Below are 18,011 nucleotides of genomic sequence, written 5' to 3' on the forward strand. Positions count from 1 at the left end.
GCCATCTGTCATTTTGACAGATTAGAACACTGAGGGCGATCTATAGTAACTTTAATTTAAACCCCCATCCAGTTAATGGCATGTGTATAGTAGCTGCTATTGTCTAGTCTTGTCTTTGATCTCACGTATGAGGTTACCTCTTTGCAGTAGCCATTGCATCAGTAAGCTATATTGCTACACAATGCCATGGCAGCTGAGTTTCTGACGTATTTTAAAAAGCCAAATAATTGTGATGGCATCGATAAACAAGGTGAAAAAAGCAGAGCTTGTCAGTTCAACATCTGCCCACTTAGCACAAGCTAACACAGGAGCAGCGGCTAACATCCAATTCCAAGCTGTTTCAACGAAGTGACAACAAAAAGGCTTGACTCTGTCGCAAAGTCCGTTAATAACTGTTAGGTAGTGTTAGCCATGTGTTGCACAGTTAGCCCTGTCACTGTGTGTGTGAAGGCGGACTCTCACAAACTGTCGCTAGCCCAGAGCTCACACTCCTGCAGCAATCTCAGGATAAACAGGGTTAGAGTGGGGCAAGGACCGGGGTCATCAGTACACTGCGTGCATTTTAAATTGTAAACATTTGTGATATGATGTTCAGGAACACCTCCATGGCTTGAATCACATCTTAGATTAAAAAAACGGGTAACATCAGATTGTGATGGGATTTTTTCAACCCTGTCTCACGAGAAAGTCTAGGAGTCTTGAAGTTTGATGGTGTGAATTTAAATATCTGAGACAATTTTAAATATTTTTACTCACCAGATTATCTACACATATTATTTCCTGTAGAGGATTTATTTAGTGGTGATTAATGACAGAAATGGCACAAACTCTAATTACTGCCCATGGTTGGTTTATGTTTCTTTTATCCTTTCCCACTGCATAACTTAATTTAGAAAAGTGCTTCACATATATTTATTTTCTCTTCATCTAGAGAAGGCAACAGTTGGACATGTTGGAAAATATACTTTGTAGTCCCTCAATTTCACTTGCACAGATAAACCCAAGTCCACTGATAATTGTGTGTGTGTGTGTGTGTGTATGTGTGTGTATATACAGACAGCAGTAGGGTGAAGAGGATGTGTGTGGCAGAGAGGAGGCAGCCGTACAGTGGAGCTGACTGGTGCTCTGGGGGAGAAAGTGACGAAGATGACAAAGGATTCTTCAGTAAGTGTGTTAACGTGTGCATCCAAGCATGCATAGCAGTCCCTCCGCTGATCAACTTGACTCATGACAACTCCTCAGTAGAACTACATTGCCCATAAGCCTGTGCCGGTCCTAAAGTCTTCCCTTTTATCTCCCTGTAGACTGTAACTCCAGCGACGTGAAGCCCCAGGACTCTGTCACACATTCTACCTCCAACGCCGGACTCAGTCGCTCCTCCACGCCCTCCCACAATACACTGGGAGGCCAGGGCTCCACAACAGAACCTGCAAGTGGCCAGAAACCAGGCACAAAACTCGTCTATGTCTTCACCACAGAGATGGCCAACAAGTAAGGAAGCTGAGCGTTCACATTTGTATCTGTTGCAGTTTGTATCGTCCTTACTATTGTAACTCAGATAAGTGATAAGTATTTAAAGTTTATCTCAACATGTTTTAACTATTAATATGTGTAGACAGGCTAATGGAATCATCATCTCAATACTTAAACCCCTTTTTTACATAAGCAAAACATACACCCACAGTCAAACCCTTTGTGGAATTGCAGTTCAGAATTAAATGGAATTACTAACAATGTCAATTGCCTGAAGTATATCACTGTGCCCGTGTCATCAGTGGTTGTTGTTGTCTTTGATGTTTGTTGCAGCTGTTTGTGTGTATGGCAATGAGATACTTGCTTCCCCAGCCTTCTCTTCCTTCCCCCAACTTTCCCAGTTATAGCCTAAATCCATTGTGTGTATCTGCACAAGCGTGTGTGTGTTTCTCAGTGGGAATGTACACTTAGATCGACACTCTGTTGGGAATTACAGATCAAAGATGTGGATGCTCAGTGGAAGGTGTGTGTGTGTGTGTGCGTGCAATAGGTTGCTTAGTCTGTTGACCTTGGTTTTACCTTCATGGTCCCATCTAGTACTCATTCATCCGGCTCACCGTCTCTCAAATGGGCACACACACACACACACATACACATATATATTTATTGTGTCTGATGACTGATATCTGACTGTCTGCCTTCTTGTCCTCAGGGCAGCTGATGCAGTCCTAACTGGCCATACAGAAAACATCATTGCCTTCCACATGAAAAACATCTCCAACAGCAAGGACAAAGCTCACCTCCTCCTGGTAAAGACACACACAGGCCCTTTTGTAACACACACATATATGCTTTCATATATCAACATCCTGCATGAGAGTGTCACAACTTAATCTTATTTGTGTCACTCTCTGTTAAAGAACAATGCAGCAAGCACCCTTCGAAATGACTCCAAGCCTCCCCCGCAACCCCCGTCCCACGCCCAAGATCAGAGCCACCAGCCTGGATCCAAGCCGTCCTTACCTGGCATGGCAGAGCCAGCCCCATCCCAGCCTTCAAACCAAGGGACCCCATCTGGTGTTCTTCCACAGGAAGGGTCATCCTCTGCAGGCATGGAATCCAAAAATCTTCCCGGCAGTAGCCCCAGTAACACTACAGCTCCAGTTGACCAGGCCCCTGTCACCCAACCTGAGGCAGGCCTCAACCCTCCACCAGCAGGTGAAGGAGGGCAGGGTGGAGGTTCTGGTGGAGCAGGTCTGACACCCCAGCAGCAGCAACAACAGCAGCAGCTGGCCCAGGAGCTGTTGAACATGGAGGCCAACACGGAGGGTCTGTCCCAAGAACAGTTGGAGCATCGCCAGCGCTCCCTGCAGACCTTGCGAGACATTCAGCGCATGCTTTTCCCTGATGACCGTGATGCTCCACCAGCTGGGCCCCCGCAGTCTCATAGTGGACCTCATGATGGAGGCCCTGATGGTGCACCCCGTAGGTCTGAGCAGGGCCCCCTACAGGCTATGATGGCGCAGTCTCAGAGCCTCGGACCACCCGGTGGGCCAGGAGGACCTCGTCCACAAGGTCCACCCTTTGGCCCTCCTCACGGTCCCAGGGACATGCCCCCGTTTCCACAAGATGAAATGGGTGCACACATGGGGGGTCCAGGGGGCTGTGGAGATGGAGATCAGATGACCCCAGAACAGGTGGCTTGGTTGAAGCTACAGCAAGAGTTTTACGAAGAGAAGAGGAAGAAACAAGAAATGCAACATCGGCCACTTCCTCCAGACATGATGATGCATCCCCATGGTCCACGGGGCATGATGCGAGGGCCACCGCCTCCCTACCAGATGGGCCCAGGAGAGATGTGGGGAGGACCAGGTGGTCCACCAGAGCACTACCAGGAGCGCATGGGTATGGGCCCTGGCCCCAGGGGTATGCCGCCACATATGCAGAGGATGCCTGGCTTCTCTGGTATGATGAATCCTGAGATGGAGGGACCCCCAAGGCCTGGAATGGGCTGGCCTGACGACATGCCTCCCAGGATGGGGGATGCACGTGGCTTCCCTGGTGGACCTGGGGGAATGTTTGCTGGTCCAGGGGGTCGTGGTGAGCGTTTTCCAAATCCTCAGTCAGTTCAAGAAGCGATGTTTCACCAAGGTATGGGTGGAGAGAAGGGCCTCCCTCCAGGGATGATGATGGACATGCAAAGGATGATGGGGCACCAAAGAGGTGGAATGGAACCTGGTAATGGCATGGGCATGTTTCCCAGAATGCCTGGTGATGGTCCTATGAGTCCATCCTCTAGGCTCCAGGGAATGGGGGGAAGGGAAATGGGGCCTGAGTTTGGCATGGGACCCGGCCCTGGACCAGGACCTCATATGCACCCTTCAAAGCTACGAGATCCCTCCATGAATATGAGTCCTGACGAGATCATGAGAATGAGAGGAGGTGGAGGACCTCCAATGGAGAACATGGGTCCACAAGGCCGGCCCATGCAGGGTCCCCCTTTCCCTGAGCAGGCACAGCCAGGAGACTTTCCTATGGGGCCTGGGCGGCCCTTCCCAGGGGGTCCTGGAGGAATGAGGGGTCCACATGCAGACCAAGCTTTTGGTCCAGAGCACAGATCTACACCGACAGGAGGTAACGGCCGTATGAACCACCTCCCCCCTTCTGGTGGCCCTTCACAAGGTCAGAGGGGCCGCAAGCCAGCAGATCTGAATGTCCAAGCAGGAGGGGGGAACTCTCCCAGTATCAACCCACTTAAGTCCCCACCTCTGAGACAAGTGCAGTCCCCCATGATGGGTTCGCCCTCTGGAAACCTTAAATCCCCTCAGACACCGTCCCAGCTGGCTGGTATGCTCACTGGTCCCACAGGCCCCAGTGCCCCTCCACCTCCGCCAGCTTCAGCACCAATGAAGTCTCCCCACTCCATGATGGGATCAGCTGGTGCCTCTCCTGTTCATATGAGGTCTCCTTCTCTTCCAAACCCCTCTCCAGGATGGGCATCCTCACCAAAACCACCCATGCAGAGTCCTGGAGTACCACCTCAGGGTGGCAAGCCTCCGCTTAGTATCACTTCACCAAACATGATGGGGAGCATGGAGCAAGGTAAAACAGTCTCTTCTACTTTTTGTTTTCAACAGCACCTGGTTTGCTTTATTTTCCATCCCCTTTTTTTCAGTGTATCGTTATATATTATAAATCACATCAGTGAATAGCAGGCTGTCTTTTGTAAATGGTTTGGTGTTGAATTTTATTTGCATTTTTAGTTATTGATCATTAATATCACATGTTAAATATCTAACGTCACTCTCCTTTTGAAATAGGAAGTCACAAAATTGAAAAATGCAAATAAAATAGATCTGGAGGCTATTTATCAAATGCATGTCTCATTCAAGTTAACACATCTGTGTGAGGGGTGGGGTTGTGTGGGTGATGGTTCAGTGGCTCCCTCTTGTGGCCACAGAATTTAGATCTCATGAGCCCCAAGTACCACACACTGTTGCTGCATAACTTCACAGATAAAAAAAACAATCTGCCAGAGAATTAAAAGTCTCAACTGGTAAGATTCATCATCTCTTTGTCATGTCCTCTCTTTCTCATCACGCCGTCCTCTAGGTGGTAACGGCCCTCCCTCAGCTCCTCCTTCATCAGGGGCTCCATCTGGCTCCATGTCCCTCCCAGGCAACGTCCCGTCTGGCAGTCCGTACACCATACCCCCTGAGCCAACTCTATCCCAGAACCCTCTCTCCATCATGATGTCACGCATGTCCAAGTTTGCAATGCCCAGCTCCACCCCACTCTACCATGATGCCATAAAGACTGTTGCCAGTTCTGATGACGACTCGCCCCCTGCCCGCTCCCCTAACCTGCCGTCAGTAAACAATAATGGTAAGCCATCTGAAATATCTTTTGTTTGTTGTTTAATTTTTTATTTCCAATTCCACCCACCTCGGGCCATATTTATATTAATCCTCATTTGATCTGCTTCACAAGTGTGTGTACTGAATATATAATCACTCCTTTTTGTCTTGCACACACAGGTATGGCAATGAATCATCAAGGCAATCCACGTATGATGGGACCTGGAAACGCCGGACCCATGTCTGCCCTCAGCCCTCTGGGTATGAATCCAATGGGATCCCAGCCCCTCTCCCATGGTATGCCCCCACAGATGCCCTCTCCCAATGCCCCTAATATGGGCCCAGGCATGATGCCTCATGGCATGATGATACCACCAAATCCCCAAGACCCTGGTATGGGGAACCCCCAAATGATGCCCCAGGGACGCATGGGTTACCCTCACCGAAGCCAGGCATACCCCCTCACCCAGTCCCCCTCCCAGCAAGGCCCTTTCTCCCCGCACAACGGTCCTGGCCCCCAAGGTTTCCCTGGCCATCCCATGGGCTTCCAGGGAGAAGGAGGACCTATGGGAGGACGAATGGGGAACATGCCTCATGGGGGAGGGGGTGATGGGGGTATGTGCAAGCCTAATACCCCTGGAGGGCCAGAGTTCAACAACATGCAAGGTGGATTCAGTGAAGCAGATCTTCATGAGGTGATGCGACCAGGAGCATCTGGCATTCCTGAGTTTGACCTGTCCAGGATAATCCCATCAGAGAAGCCCAGCCAGACTCTGTCTTACTTCCCCCGAGGTGGGGGAGACAACCCTGGGGGGAAACCACCACACCCTTCTGGCTTCCCCATGCAGGGCATGATGGGCGACGGTCCACCGAGGATGGGGATGTCCATGCAGGGGATGGGGGGGATGCCAGGGGGGCCTGGTGGGGGAATGGGCCCCCAAGACATGCCAATGGGCAACCCTGGCCACAACTCGATGCGGCCACCAGGATTCATGGGCCAAGGCATGATGGGCCCCCAGCACCGGATGATGTCTCCTGGGGGTCCGGGAGGGATGATGCAGGGGAGACAAATGGCCCACCCAGGCCCTGGCGGCTCACCTAACATGATGATGTCACTGCAGGGCATGGGCGGCCCCCCACAGCAGACAATGATGATGGGGGGTCAGATGAGGCCACGTGACATGGACATGGGGTTCAGTCCGGGCCCTGGAATGTTCTAATCCAACAGAAACCTTGTATGTAGAATGTTCTTGGACAATACACAAGGATGGAGTAAAGGTGATGTTGTGTGGAGAGTGTTCAGAAAACTCTGATGGACTCAAGTAAAGGAAGTATAATACGAGAGAGAGGATGTACCTAGAAACGGACAGAGTGGAGCTAACCAGTCACCTAGTAATGTCCTGTGGGAACTATTCCAGTGGAGACTCGGACAGGCCCAGATTGGAGTACTTTTGCCACAAGAACATTTAATTTTAACTCATGAACTTCAGAATGTATGGGATTGTTGTGCATCAATTTCGCAAAAACTGTTCTTGTGTTTTTTGATTATCTGACTATAAAGATGAATTTCAACATCAAAGAGGAATCAACCTAACTCAAAGTCAGCGTGGAGATGCTACAGTATATGTCTACTTTTTTCAAATTTAAAAAAAACAAAATTTGTCATGAAATGGTATGGAACAAGAGAAAGGAATAAGAAGAATTTGTGCTTTGTGAAGACTTTAGTGGAACTCCATCTTGTCTCTCGCTCCATTGTTTTGACTGTTTCTGTACAGTATATACGTGTGGGAGTGCGTGTGTGTGCTTGACAGGCTGTATGTTTGTGTGGTATGTATGTATGTGTCTGTATGTATAGGCATTCTATCAGTGACCTCTCAACTCCTCTTACCCAACTTTCATTGGGGGAGGAATGCCCCCTAAAAATACTGTACTGTTTACCATTGGTGGGCTATTCGAATTTTAGTCTATTTTAATTTCCTTTGTAACTCCAGTGTATAACAAACCAAACTATGACCTCATTAAGATAATAGTATTATTAAAAAAGCACAAACATGGACCGTCTGCAGAAAGCGTCTTCTTTCTCTATTTTTACCATTGAGAGCAACACATTAAGTGTGAGGATCCTGGCAGCTTTGCAGCACAACGATAATCCCCAGTCCATTTCAAGTTGTCGATGACATTTTGACTTGGTGCTCCAAAACTTTCAGGACTCAACTTTCGCCAGCGTGAATAACTGCTAATACCCAGATGTGCTATGTGTGTTCTTCTTGTTCCTGTTGTGTTCCTGTTTTGTTTTGACTCTCTTGTTGACTCTGGGTAATAATCATTCCCACAGCAATAATCCCCCCCAATGGTCAGCAGAATGGGACAGGAGTGGCTGAATGCCACAAGCAGGTATGCCAGGTATTATAGAACTAGAGCTAGGTAGATCTGGTAAAAAAATTTAGCAAGGCAGGTGTGGTGTCCGGAGCGAGACACGCAGAAATGTAAACACGTACTGCTTACCATCCAGTTGACTTCCTCTCTTTTCTCTATTGTATAAGCTTGTCATGTGTTTCTCCATTGGCTTTGGTGCAGAATAGCCTACCAGGGCTGTGGTGATGGACTACAAATAAAAGATATTGTTTTGGTATATACATGTTGTCTATGGAGTGTGTGTGTGTGTGTGTGCATGTATGGGTCCACGTGGCTCCTGACTATTCACATCTAGTCAGTCATGTGGACCAGGTGGTGTCTTTGTCATTTTACACGTCAAACCACCTTCCCAACATTGAGCTGGGACAAAGAGAGCAAGTCATACCGAGAAGCAGCATTGTCAAGTTGACATTTTATCAGCAGGTACTTAGCGACTCTGAGCTACTTTGAGAGGACACCACACTTCCAAAATAGATGCAAGCACGTTGATGCACTTCAACTCTACTAAACTAGTGCTTTACTAACCCGTGTTGACGTTTCACTCTGCTGGTAGGAAAAGTAAAAAGCCCCAAAGAAGAAAAAGAAACTTAACAGTGATCAAAACCTTTATTTATGACTCACTAATCCAAACCTTTACACTTTAAGCAGCAGGGCACAGGAAACTCCCGCTGATGAGGTACAATGTGTGTTATTGTAACACAGTAGTATCACAGGTCTGTATAATGGGCATGTAATCACAAGTACATTATACTCGGGTTTGATGGTACCAACAAACCCCTACAAGAAGGCGATATAACGTGTCACTCTTGAAATACACCGTAGCAGAATTATTCCATTTTTTGTAGATTCAACATGGTTATGAGGACATTCACCTACACACTAATGTACATTCCCCAAATTAGATACAGTACATGAGCTGCTTAGTATTCCCCTGAGGAATGAAATTATGGAAAATGAAAGATCTGATCATGATTCATGAAGACGACCAAATAAGCAGAATACTTGCAGTTACCAGCATTGATGATGCCACAGTAGTCAACATTTGACATCCATATTTTAGCGTAAACATAAACAGCAGCAGTGGTTTGAACTTCTAAAGAAAAGGCTGATAATCTGTATTTTTCTTTTCAGCAGACCCCCAAAAGAGTAAAACCAACAATTAATTCATCCTACTATTGGGTATTACATGAGTTGGCAAACCCTCCTTGCAATAGCGATACATGCAGGAGTATGTTCCTTTACTGCAAATAACATGGCGCAGAGGTTTCTGTTGAGTCAGTCACAGATACCGCACACTACCCTGATGAAGCCCCAAGGAACAGTGCCAGGCTTTGAAGCTTATTTGACAAAGAGAAATCTGTAGTAAATCAGCAGACATTTTTTAAGGTACATCAATTTCCTAGTACAAATGCAAAAACAGCCTTTATTTAAATCATTATGTCTTAAAACTTGTAAAATTCACTCATAGTAGGATCCAGAGTTATTCTGAACTGACATAGTAAGCCTGAAAATGACCATTTAGGAGGCGGGATTAAATTAAGCACCAGGATGTGTGCACTATGGGTCCAACAAAGCGGACTACCTGGGTAATTTTACACCTAAGAAGTCAAACTTTTTTGCTGCGTGCACCACTGAGCGACTTCTATAGGCATGAACGCAGCCCTGCCTCCAGTTCTCTTTACATATCCACAATCCTAATGCAATAAACACTCTCTAGATCACCAAATGTTTATCAATCCACAGCTGAAAATAGTCTCCAACAAGTGCACAATTTACTCCAGTTTAAAAGTAGCATCTAGCCGTTTTAACAAATTACTTAGACTTTTAAAAAAACTCAGTATGTATTTGTCATTTGCTTTAAAAGATTTGTGACGGCACTGGGAGACATTGTTGGTTTTAGTCTTTTGGGTTTTGTCGACAATAAGAAAAACACGGATCCTTCATCATCAAGCCAAACAGATTAAGTGCATGCAAACTGACACCTGTGCACTAAAGCATCTGATATCACGTAAACACTGTATAGCTTAATAATTCTGCACTTACACTTGTCAATATGCCATAATCATTAAATTAATACCTTAGTGGAACATTCTACTGCCACGGTTTCATCAAGATTAGCAATTATCATTGAAGTTAAAAGTGATATGAACTGAAAAAACTTCAGGCTGTGATCCAGGACTATGACACCTAACAAGTTTCCCCTGATGATGCTGGTTGGATGGAGTGAGAAATGGAGGACGTAAAAAAACATGATGCGTGATACCTGTTACAGTGTAATGTCATGAGTAGCACTGTGTTGAGACGTGACCGTTTGCTGAGGGTTCAGGGATCGGTCAGGTCCTCTGTGCTGTTACAAAGTGACTGGTAGAGGTCAGAGCTCAGTGAGTATGCTGAGAGGACCTGTTTGAACTCCTCCAGTGGGCAGTAGACTCCACTACAACCTGGTATAAGTAGATCCTACAGAGAGACAAGCAACTTAGAGTAAAACACAACGGGGAAAAATGCAGCAGCTTATCAATAAACATATTCTCACCCCTTACCTCACCCACGTATGACACCTTAACGAAGGACTTGTTGGTCTGCTGCTGTTGGTGCAGCTCCAGAGTCATGTCAGCGGCATACGGTGGCCATCTCATGTCAAACACCCCCAGAGCCATCAGACAGGGAATCAAAGTAGTGTCGTGTGCAGAGTACAAAAATAGTTTCCTGTTGTAGGGAGGATTTAAACAGAGGGACATATAAAGAACAAACACAATCAAGTTTGTGCAACAAACGGGTGTATCCGTCCAGAGGTGTCCAACCTGTTTGGCTCTGATGAGGTGCCTTGTACTTTCTCATCTATGTTGGTTAAAAGTATGTGCAGGAGGCGTCCAACACACAGCTTCAAGTTCTCCCTGGAAAAAAAAGCACGAGAATTAATAGTGGTCTGTTGCACATGAAACAAATGGTCTACATTCAAAAGCCCCTCCTCTGGCTGACTTAATCTGACCTCTTGCTGGGTTCAAACACATGGCAGATCATGTCAACTGCTCTCTGTTCCACTGTATTCCTCCAGGTGTCCAGCACTGATGGGCAGGGCAGGCCATGTGTCTGTTAATGTGCAGAGACTTGACACAGTCAGTATCAGCGATGCTGCAAAGCAACACAAGCCTCAGAAAGGAAACTTCCAACATGACTGAAGGTTTGCTAACGTTTTCCAGAGTTGTCGTGTTATTATGTGATTTTTTTTTAACCCAGTTTCCCCTTCATCATAGTCATTTTACAAAGTGGTGTCTACTGCGGGCGACTTACAATAGACAGGGTGTCAATTTTTAGCCGTGAGAGAAAAATTCACCAGAAGCTTTATTTTCTATTTAAAGCTCGGGTTGGCAGTTTAATTTTGGCTTAATGGGGCAAAAATTCCACAATAAACTTGAAGTATATTGTGATTCAGTTGTTCTGGGAATAAAATAGAATTCTGCACCTCCTCTTGGCTCTGTTTTCAGGCTTTGGAAAATGTAGCTCGTGATTGGAGAGTTGCAGATGCGTGTGTACGTCGCTTTGGTAAAAGCCTGATTCAATGCAGGACAGTCCTGCAGAGAAAGTTGCTATTCCAGCATTTACAACGACTGCCTACACTGCAAAGCAACCCAAAAAAGGAAGACCCACTTCTCAAAAAGAAAAGAGAGTCTGACGATAAAGGAAACAAAACACGTCTCAATATTAACGCGTTTCAGTAATGGACAGAAAATGTTGCTAATAGTTTAGCCTTCTGCTAACCAGAGGTAAAGGCTCACAGCTGCGGCTCATATTCATGTTTTTGTGGGCCTAGCTAATGTCAGCTCGAGCCACAAACGACAGTGTGTACTCCATCTCACTCCCCACCTATCGGGAGGAGAGCAGGCAACAGCTCCTGAGATGAACCCCTAGTCAGCAGCCGTAGCGACTGCAATACAGCCGCGCAAACGCCAGCTACAGGGGAGCTTACATCCCTGACTCCCTGCTGGATTAGCAAACTTTCTGCGGCTGCCGTTACCCACTGTGACACCTGGTGCTAAGGGGCTGGCGGAATTCAAACTGCTTCAGCCGCTGACCAAAGGTCCGGCTCCTGAGCTGCTGCTAGCTCTACTCCCGCTAAAGCAGACCACAGTTGTAGGGAGTGAGATGGAGGGATGGTGGGGTGGCTAACGTTAGCTTGCAAATTCTTATCCCATTTGTGCTGTGAGAAACAGAAAGGTAGAGAAAGCGGGGCAAGAAGGGGCTGAGCGGAAGACCAGCATGCAACTCTACAGTGAAATAGGAATAAATAAATCAGTGTTACTGTATGAAACGCGTGCATATGCCTGTGGTTGTGGGAGGAGCTTAGGACAGAGAGGAGAGAGAGGTGAGCTGCAGGAGCAGAGTGGGAGGAGGGTGCATTTCTAAATCCTGCCTTCTTTCTTGCCCTTTCCAGATTTCTGCCTACCCCAGCTTTGACTGGTTTATGGATGCATTGACTTAGAAATGTGTTGCTTTAATTGGTCTGTTAGTTTGAAAGTCGAACCCAAACACGCTCAGCCAGAATGTTAGGTAAGATTTTAGTAGTTGGCTTTGCACAGCGTGGGAAAATTCAGGAAAGGCCAATAAAGACACACCTTCAGTCTTGTTTCAGATCTACTGGTCGCCCCAATGTGCACATTTACAGTACAATATGGTTATTTGAACACCTACAAAACATGGCCCTAAAGTCTGATATGTGAAATGCAGTCTCTGGTTCCAGTAATGTATTTCTGTCATTGACTGAATTAGAACTTATTTTAGGATATCTTCAATTGCAGCTATGTGTAAATACTGTCAATGTTTAAACTCAAATCATGCTGAATCTGTTATTTTAGCTTGTTAAAAACTTGATGAACCCTGTTGTGGAGTTTCATCTTACATAACGAGCGGCTTGCTGGGTTGCTGCCTCCAGCCAGGCCAAGTCTTCATAATAATCGTATGTATTCTGAAAGCTTGTGGTGAGACCGAATAAAAGTCATATGAATCATGATGCGGCGGTGTCACCTCTCTGGCAACCATGTCGTCCCTAATGAGGATGAAGTCGATGCGCTGGTGAGCAGCGATGCCCAGTGCGTTCTGGATGCTCTGCAGGTCTGCTGCAATGTCTGGCAGAGTGGCCGACTCTGCCCAGCGGTGGCTGCACAGAACACACACAGTGTCAGCCGCGAAACACAGACACACCATGACAAGCTGTCAGAGGCATCTCAACTCTGCTAATAATTTTGCACCACACATTATTCTGGATTCCTGTTTTTGGGGTAGAGAGTGCATGGGATGTTTGAGGCCTGGGATGAAAATACACTCCACGTACCTGCCGAGGGATTTGAGCAGCTTGCATCCGTGGTAGTTAGGATACAAGATTTCAGATTCTGCATCCGTTGTTAATATAGGCACGATTTCTTTAAGTAGAAAATTACAGAAACTGATTAGAGGAGCATTCAGAATATAATAAACAACACCATGCTTTTATGGATTTCTACCCTACCTTTTTGTTTTTGCTGGAAGAGCCCTGCTACCAGGCACTTGGCAGATTCAATGGTCCTCACAATGTTAGTGGAGCGAACACTAAAAATGGAAAAACAGGTCATGGAAGGCAGCCAGCTTCAAAATAGTAAAGCATTTAGGGCTGATGTCCTTTGTACTACGCTCGTAAACACAATGTATCAAAGCTGTAGTGCACGGAAAAGTACAATAACAACACCTACTAGACCTCCGTCGGGCTAAAGGTGGAGCTGAGGAAAGGACTCTCCTCAATGTATCTCCTCCTCAGTCTCTTGCCCAGCTCATACAGCTGCTGCATGCCCACTGTGGTCAGCTGACCGGGGTACGTGCCACCCTGCCAAGTGCAACAAACAGGATCAGGTTTTACTCAGATGTGGCCTAAACAGACACACACACACCTGCCACGGCATGCAGGAAGCCAGAGTGAACGTGAGACAAGGATGGCAGGAGTCCACATTGTGGGATTTAGTTTTCTAAGCTAAATCCAGTGCAGTAAAGCTCTTTAGCAAAGCAGCTAACTCAGCACAGGAAACTATCATTTCCATGGACACAGTGGCTGGCAGAGATGTCTCACTGGGAGGCTCTACACACAGTTCAGCAGCATTACAGAGAGGAGGTGAATGAATGAATGCACTTTAATGTCATCTGTAAGGCTGTGTAATGAATCCTAGTGGCCACTAGAGGGAGAAAGGCTGCTGAATCCACACGATGCTGCAAAACTATGACGGACAAGAACATCCATATGCAGATCTATAAAAAGTATTAAATCCAGAATCTCTTGTCACAACCTGCTTTACATATAAAACAGCAGGCCTTCATCGCAGCAGGTATTAACCTGTCACCGTGCCAGATTGCACAAGGCCCTGGCACATGCACAACAATATCTAATGACACTTTTCTAGCTGCTGCATATCTTCACATCTGCCGTTATCCAGCTATTTGGCCATTATCCTTCCACAAAGCCTCTTACCAAGAACCAGCTCCACAAGTTCCTGCACCTGAATTCGTTCTGTCCACACCTTCTTATCTCAATGCATTCAACACCACACAACACACCTACTCACGGTCAGCGTGTTTTTCCGGTAGCTGTCTTCCACAAGAGCCGGGGGCCTGGGGCCACCATCAAGATCTGTCACTTCATAGTTGATGTGGGTGTGTGCCGGAGGCTCCAAGAGAGTCGGCACCCACTGGGCCTTTGACAAGACAAACATGTCCAAAGTTGTTATATACAGACATCTTTTTTTGTATAGACACAAGCACTTAATGAGCTGATGAAAAGTTTTACCTCCATCACATCAGGTATTGACTTCAGCGGTGTTCGAGCACCGTGTCGGAACACGACTTGGACCAGTTTCAGTTCGTAGGGAGATCTGGTGTTTGTGTCAGCAGGAGAGGAACCGGAAGCGGGGTGGTCTGGTTCAGTCTTCTTCTGCGACCACAACATCGAACCAAAGATCACTGACGCCGAGCCGAACACACCTGCTTTGGTCCAAACCTTCCTCATGGCTGCGCTGTGAACAAAACAAATTGTTTTAGTGTCTGAATTAACTATTACTACACACATTAGGGTTAATACAAGAGGAAGATCAAGAAGAACTTTATTATGATGACAGTAACATTAACAGAAATAATCATTTTCAGGAACAAACCCTGTGTAGTAACCTTCTAACACTAACACCCCCTGTGCAGTTTTTTTTTAACATGTAAATATCATAACTGTCAAATACAAAGCTAAGCAAACTAGATGTAAAGTCATTACCATCCAACTAAATGTGTAAGGCAACCAGTTACACGAATTATTCCACATTTATCCCAGTACCCTTTGCACTCTGCAAAAAAAAAAAAAAAAAGTCAAAATGCAATCACAAGTTCCCACGGCCCTAAATGACGTCTTCCTACTGCTTCTTTTGTCCAACCAACAGTCCAAAACCCAAAGACCTCCTTATTGACGATCATAAATGACAAAGAAAAGCAGCAAATCTTCACATTTAAAAAGCTACCAGCAAATGAAAAATAACCTAAATAATTAATTGACAATCAAAATAGGCAATTATTTTTTTCCAGTTAACAAATCTATCAACTGACTATCATTGCAGCTTTACTCTTCAACACTGCACTGTTATCTTACAGTCTACAAATGTTATAGTTGTTTATATACATAAGCATATACTTCTTGCATACATTAATGTTTGTGTATTATGTTTGTCCTTCTTTTTAGCACTATGTCTAGGCCTTCATTCGTATGTACATTGAGAGAAACAAAAACTGGAGTCAAATTCCTTGTATGTGTTTGCATACTTGGAAAGCAGATTCTGATTTTACTGGTGGCTTTAAAAAAGGCTTTCAGGCTTCCTACTGTTACACAACAGTCTTGCAACAAACCAGCTCAAGTTTGTTCTGTATTCTGTAGTAAGACAGCAGCAACAGCAAGTTTCACTACCAATTCATCTTGGTGTAAAACATGCCAGGAAATAGTAAATGTGACCTATTACAATTACAGCAGCTGGCATATTCATAATGCTTGTTTGGTCTGAACAACACTCCAAAACCCGAAGATAGTAAGTTTATCATCACAGAAAACATGTTAGAAGAACTTTTAGTTTAGTTGCTTAACAGAATGACAAAAATGATCGATCAAGTTGATTATTAAGATCACTGATTAATTGACTAACCCACTGGTTCCCAATGTGGGGGTCCCAACCCCTATTTAGGGTCGTCAAAGCTTCACCGGGGGTCTCGAGGCCTTCTTGATTTTAAGGGGTGTATGATTTTTCTTTTTTAAACTATGACGTACGCCAATTTCTCAGTATTATATTAATTTCTGTGAAGAAAACTAAATTAAATTGTTATTTTTAAAGTTTAGGTTATTATTCCAGAGTGTCTACAGATATAACTGAGTTAAATTTACGACTTAAGAAGGAAAAATGACAACAATTGGGTGAGTCTAAGTTTAACGTGTTTTATGTAAAAACAAAACAAAATCTCATCGCTGTCATAAATGCTATTTATTATTGCATTTCTTCGGTCTGTCCAATGATTGTTAACAGTCACTGGGTCTGTCAGGCTGGAGAAATGTTCAAAGTTAGGTGACTGAAAATATGTAAGACCCATCCAATCTGATTTTAAAACAATTTAAGACTTTTTAAGGCCTTGAATTATGAAAATTTAAGGCATTTTAAGGACCTGTAGACACCCTGTATTCAAGATATAAACTTAAAAAAATCTCATAGAGTAGGGGCACAGTGACGACCTGGAAAACAAGCTATATTCACAAAACCTCCTTCTCATAAGTATGTGTTATTATTACAAATATAAAAATGTATAGTACATAATATACATAATATTTCATACAATAGATTTATAATATATAATTGTATAAAAAGTACCTAAAAATATCAGGAAAACTTATCCCTGACAAAACTTCATCCAAATGGCTCACAGAACACACAATTCTTGCAGTTACTGTATGCACTTTTTGAGTTACTTGTACAGTTTATCAGTTGTTCTGTTCGTTTATTGTTCTGCAATAAATATAATATAATATATCCATAAAATACATAACTTAGTCAGGGGTCCTCAGCTCAATCAGTGATAGGGGTCCCTTTAGAAATGAGGCTGGGAACCACTGGACTAACCATTTCAGCTAGGATGAGCTGCAACAAACTATTTTTATATTATTAATTAATTTGCAGATTTTTAAAATTGGTATATGAAGTGTTAACAATGTGGGAAATGCTCATTACAATTTCTCAAATTCAGTTTACATAATAAAAAGCAGATAAAAGTACTCAGGTTAATGGTTTTAGCTCCACTTACCTGAGTTACCTGATAAAATGTAACTTCCTGTTAAGTCCAATGATGTCAAGGATGAAGATGATGTTGCAGTAGAGCTAACGTTACTACTAGTCAAATGTTTCCCCACGACTGACCAAACTATGCCACAAAACTCCCCAGTATTGTGAGATTGGGTCTATTGATACAGCTGATATCCTAAGCTAACTGTTAGCAGATAAACATTTCTTCATTCGTTTCAACAGACTCGTTGCTACCCGAAGCACGTTAAGAAAACACCTCTCGGCACCAGGCTAACGTTAACTCTTTCAAAGCTAGCAAGTTGCAACACAACACGATAACACGGAGTTTGACCTCCGTCTCAACGGTCAGTCAAGCTAACCGCTAACTAGCTAACGTTACTTACTTTATGTAATGATGTAATGAAGTTCTTCTGCTTGAAAAAACAGCGTTTAATAAATGATAAATTCAACTCTTAGTCGGCAACTTGACACCAGTTCGTGCCAGAGAACATGTCGGGAACTGTAGGGCAGCAGATGCCACTCGGCAATGAAAGTAAAGGTGACAGCTACACACTTAAAACTACATTTCCCTACAATACATCATTCCACCACCTTCTTCTTCCTCGTTAAAAATAATTGTGGGGCAAAAGATGCATCAGCGTGTATTGCTGCCCCCTACCGGACAAAAGTGTATCTGCATGCCACAATGATAAAGTAAATCTCAAACAAATACTGTGGTTTTTGTGACAATAAAAAAAGTCAAAATATAACATCTGCTTTAATGGCTCTGCGCACAAGTGTTTTTTTTTTTTTTAATAAATTGGAAGCCAAGAATATTCCCATCACCAGAAAATACACAATTTGCTGTCATTTTAATTTACTATATATTCTATTTTTATCAAATTATTTATCACAGAATTTATAAATAACATTGAATCTGTCACAGCCATAA

At 44.5% G+C, this 18,011-nt stretch overlaps 2 protein-coding genes across 4 annotated transcripts in view; one reads left to right on the forward strand and one right to left on the reverse strand.

The window, feature by feature from the left end:
• The window catches only part of bcl9 (BCL9 transcription coactivator), a 35,968-nt gene extending 28,004 nt beyond the window's left edge, over window positions 1-7,964 (forward strand). For both annotated transcript variants that reach the window (XM_049593844.1, XM_049593845.1), the window contains exons 5-10: window positions 1,057-1,164; window positions 1,305-1,491; window positions 2,186-2,282; window positions 2,394-4,575; window positions 5,086-5,358; window positions 5,511-7,964. In XM_049593844.1, the coding sequence (XP_049449801.1) occupies window positions 1,057-1,164; window positions 1,305-1,491; window positions 2,186-2,282; window positions 2,394-4,575; window positions 5,086-5,358; window positions 5,511-6,550 (3,887 nt within the window). In that variant the 3' untranslated portion in view covers window positions 6,551-7,964. The remainder of the gene's footprint in view (window positions 1-1,056; window positions 1,165-1,304; window positions 1,492-2,185; window positions 2,283-2,393; window positions 4,576-5,085; window positions 5,359-5,510) is intronic.
• Window positions 7,965-8,352: 388 nt separating this feature from the next.
• On the reverse strand, window positions 8,353-17,612 carry acp6 (acid phosphatase 6, lysophosphatidic). 2 transcript variants are annotated; one of them, XM_049593846.1, is made up of 11 exons: window positions 17,464-17,612; window positions 14,551-14,776; window positions 14,330-14,458; window positions 13,469-13,599; window positions 13,249-13,328; window positions 13,075-13,162; window positions 12,768-12,900; window positions 10,735-10,835; window positions 10,547-10,639; window positions 10,286-10,451; window positions 8,353-10,202 (listed from the first exon to the last, which is right to left on the reverse strand). In XM_049593846.1, the coding sequence occupies exons 2-11, from the start codon at window positions 14,767-14,769 to the stop codon at window positions 10,068-10,070; spliced, it is 1,275 nt and encodes a 424-aa protein (XP_049449803.1). In that variant the 5' UTR covers window positions 14,770-14,776; window positions 17,464-17,612; the 3' UTR covers window positions 8,353-10,067. The 2 variants fall into 2 exon arrangements, with proteins under 2 accessions (XP_049449803.1, XP_049449804.1); XM_049593847.1 differs by lacking the exon at window positions 17,464-17,612 and adding an exon at window positions 17,082-17,432.
• Window positions 17,613-18,011: the final 399 nt, after the last annotated feature.

The sequence above is a fragment of the Epinephelus fuscoguttatus genome, linkage group LG13 (genome assembly GCF_011397635.1).
Source record: "Epinephelus fuscoguttatus linkage group LG13, E.fuscoguttatus.final_Chr_v1".
In the NCBI taxonomy this organism is placed as follows: Eukaryota; Metazoa; Chordata; class Actinopteri; order Perciformes; family Serranidae; genus Epinephelus; species Epinephelus fuscoguttatus.

Excerpts from the sequence above, each read along its gene's own strand:
- acp6 (XM_049593846.1), bottom strand. The coding sequence starts at position 14,769 with ATGAGGAAGGTTTGGACCAAAGCAGGTGTGTTCGGCTCGGCGTCAGTG. Across the intron at positions 10,836-12,767 it reads ACGACATGGTTGCCAGAGAG|ACACATGGCCTGCCCTGCCC; the intron begins GTGACACCGCCG and ends GCACATTAACAG. Across the intron at positions 10,203-10,285 it reads AGGTGTCATACGTGGGTGAG|GATCTACTTATACCAGGTTG; the intron begins GTAAGGGGTGAG and ends GTCTCTCTGTAG.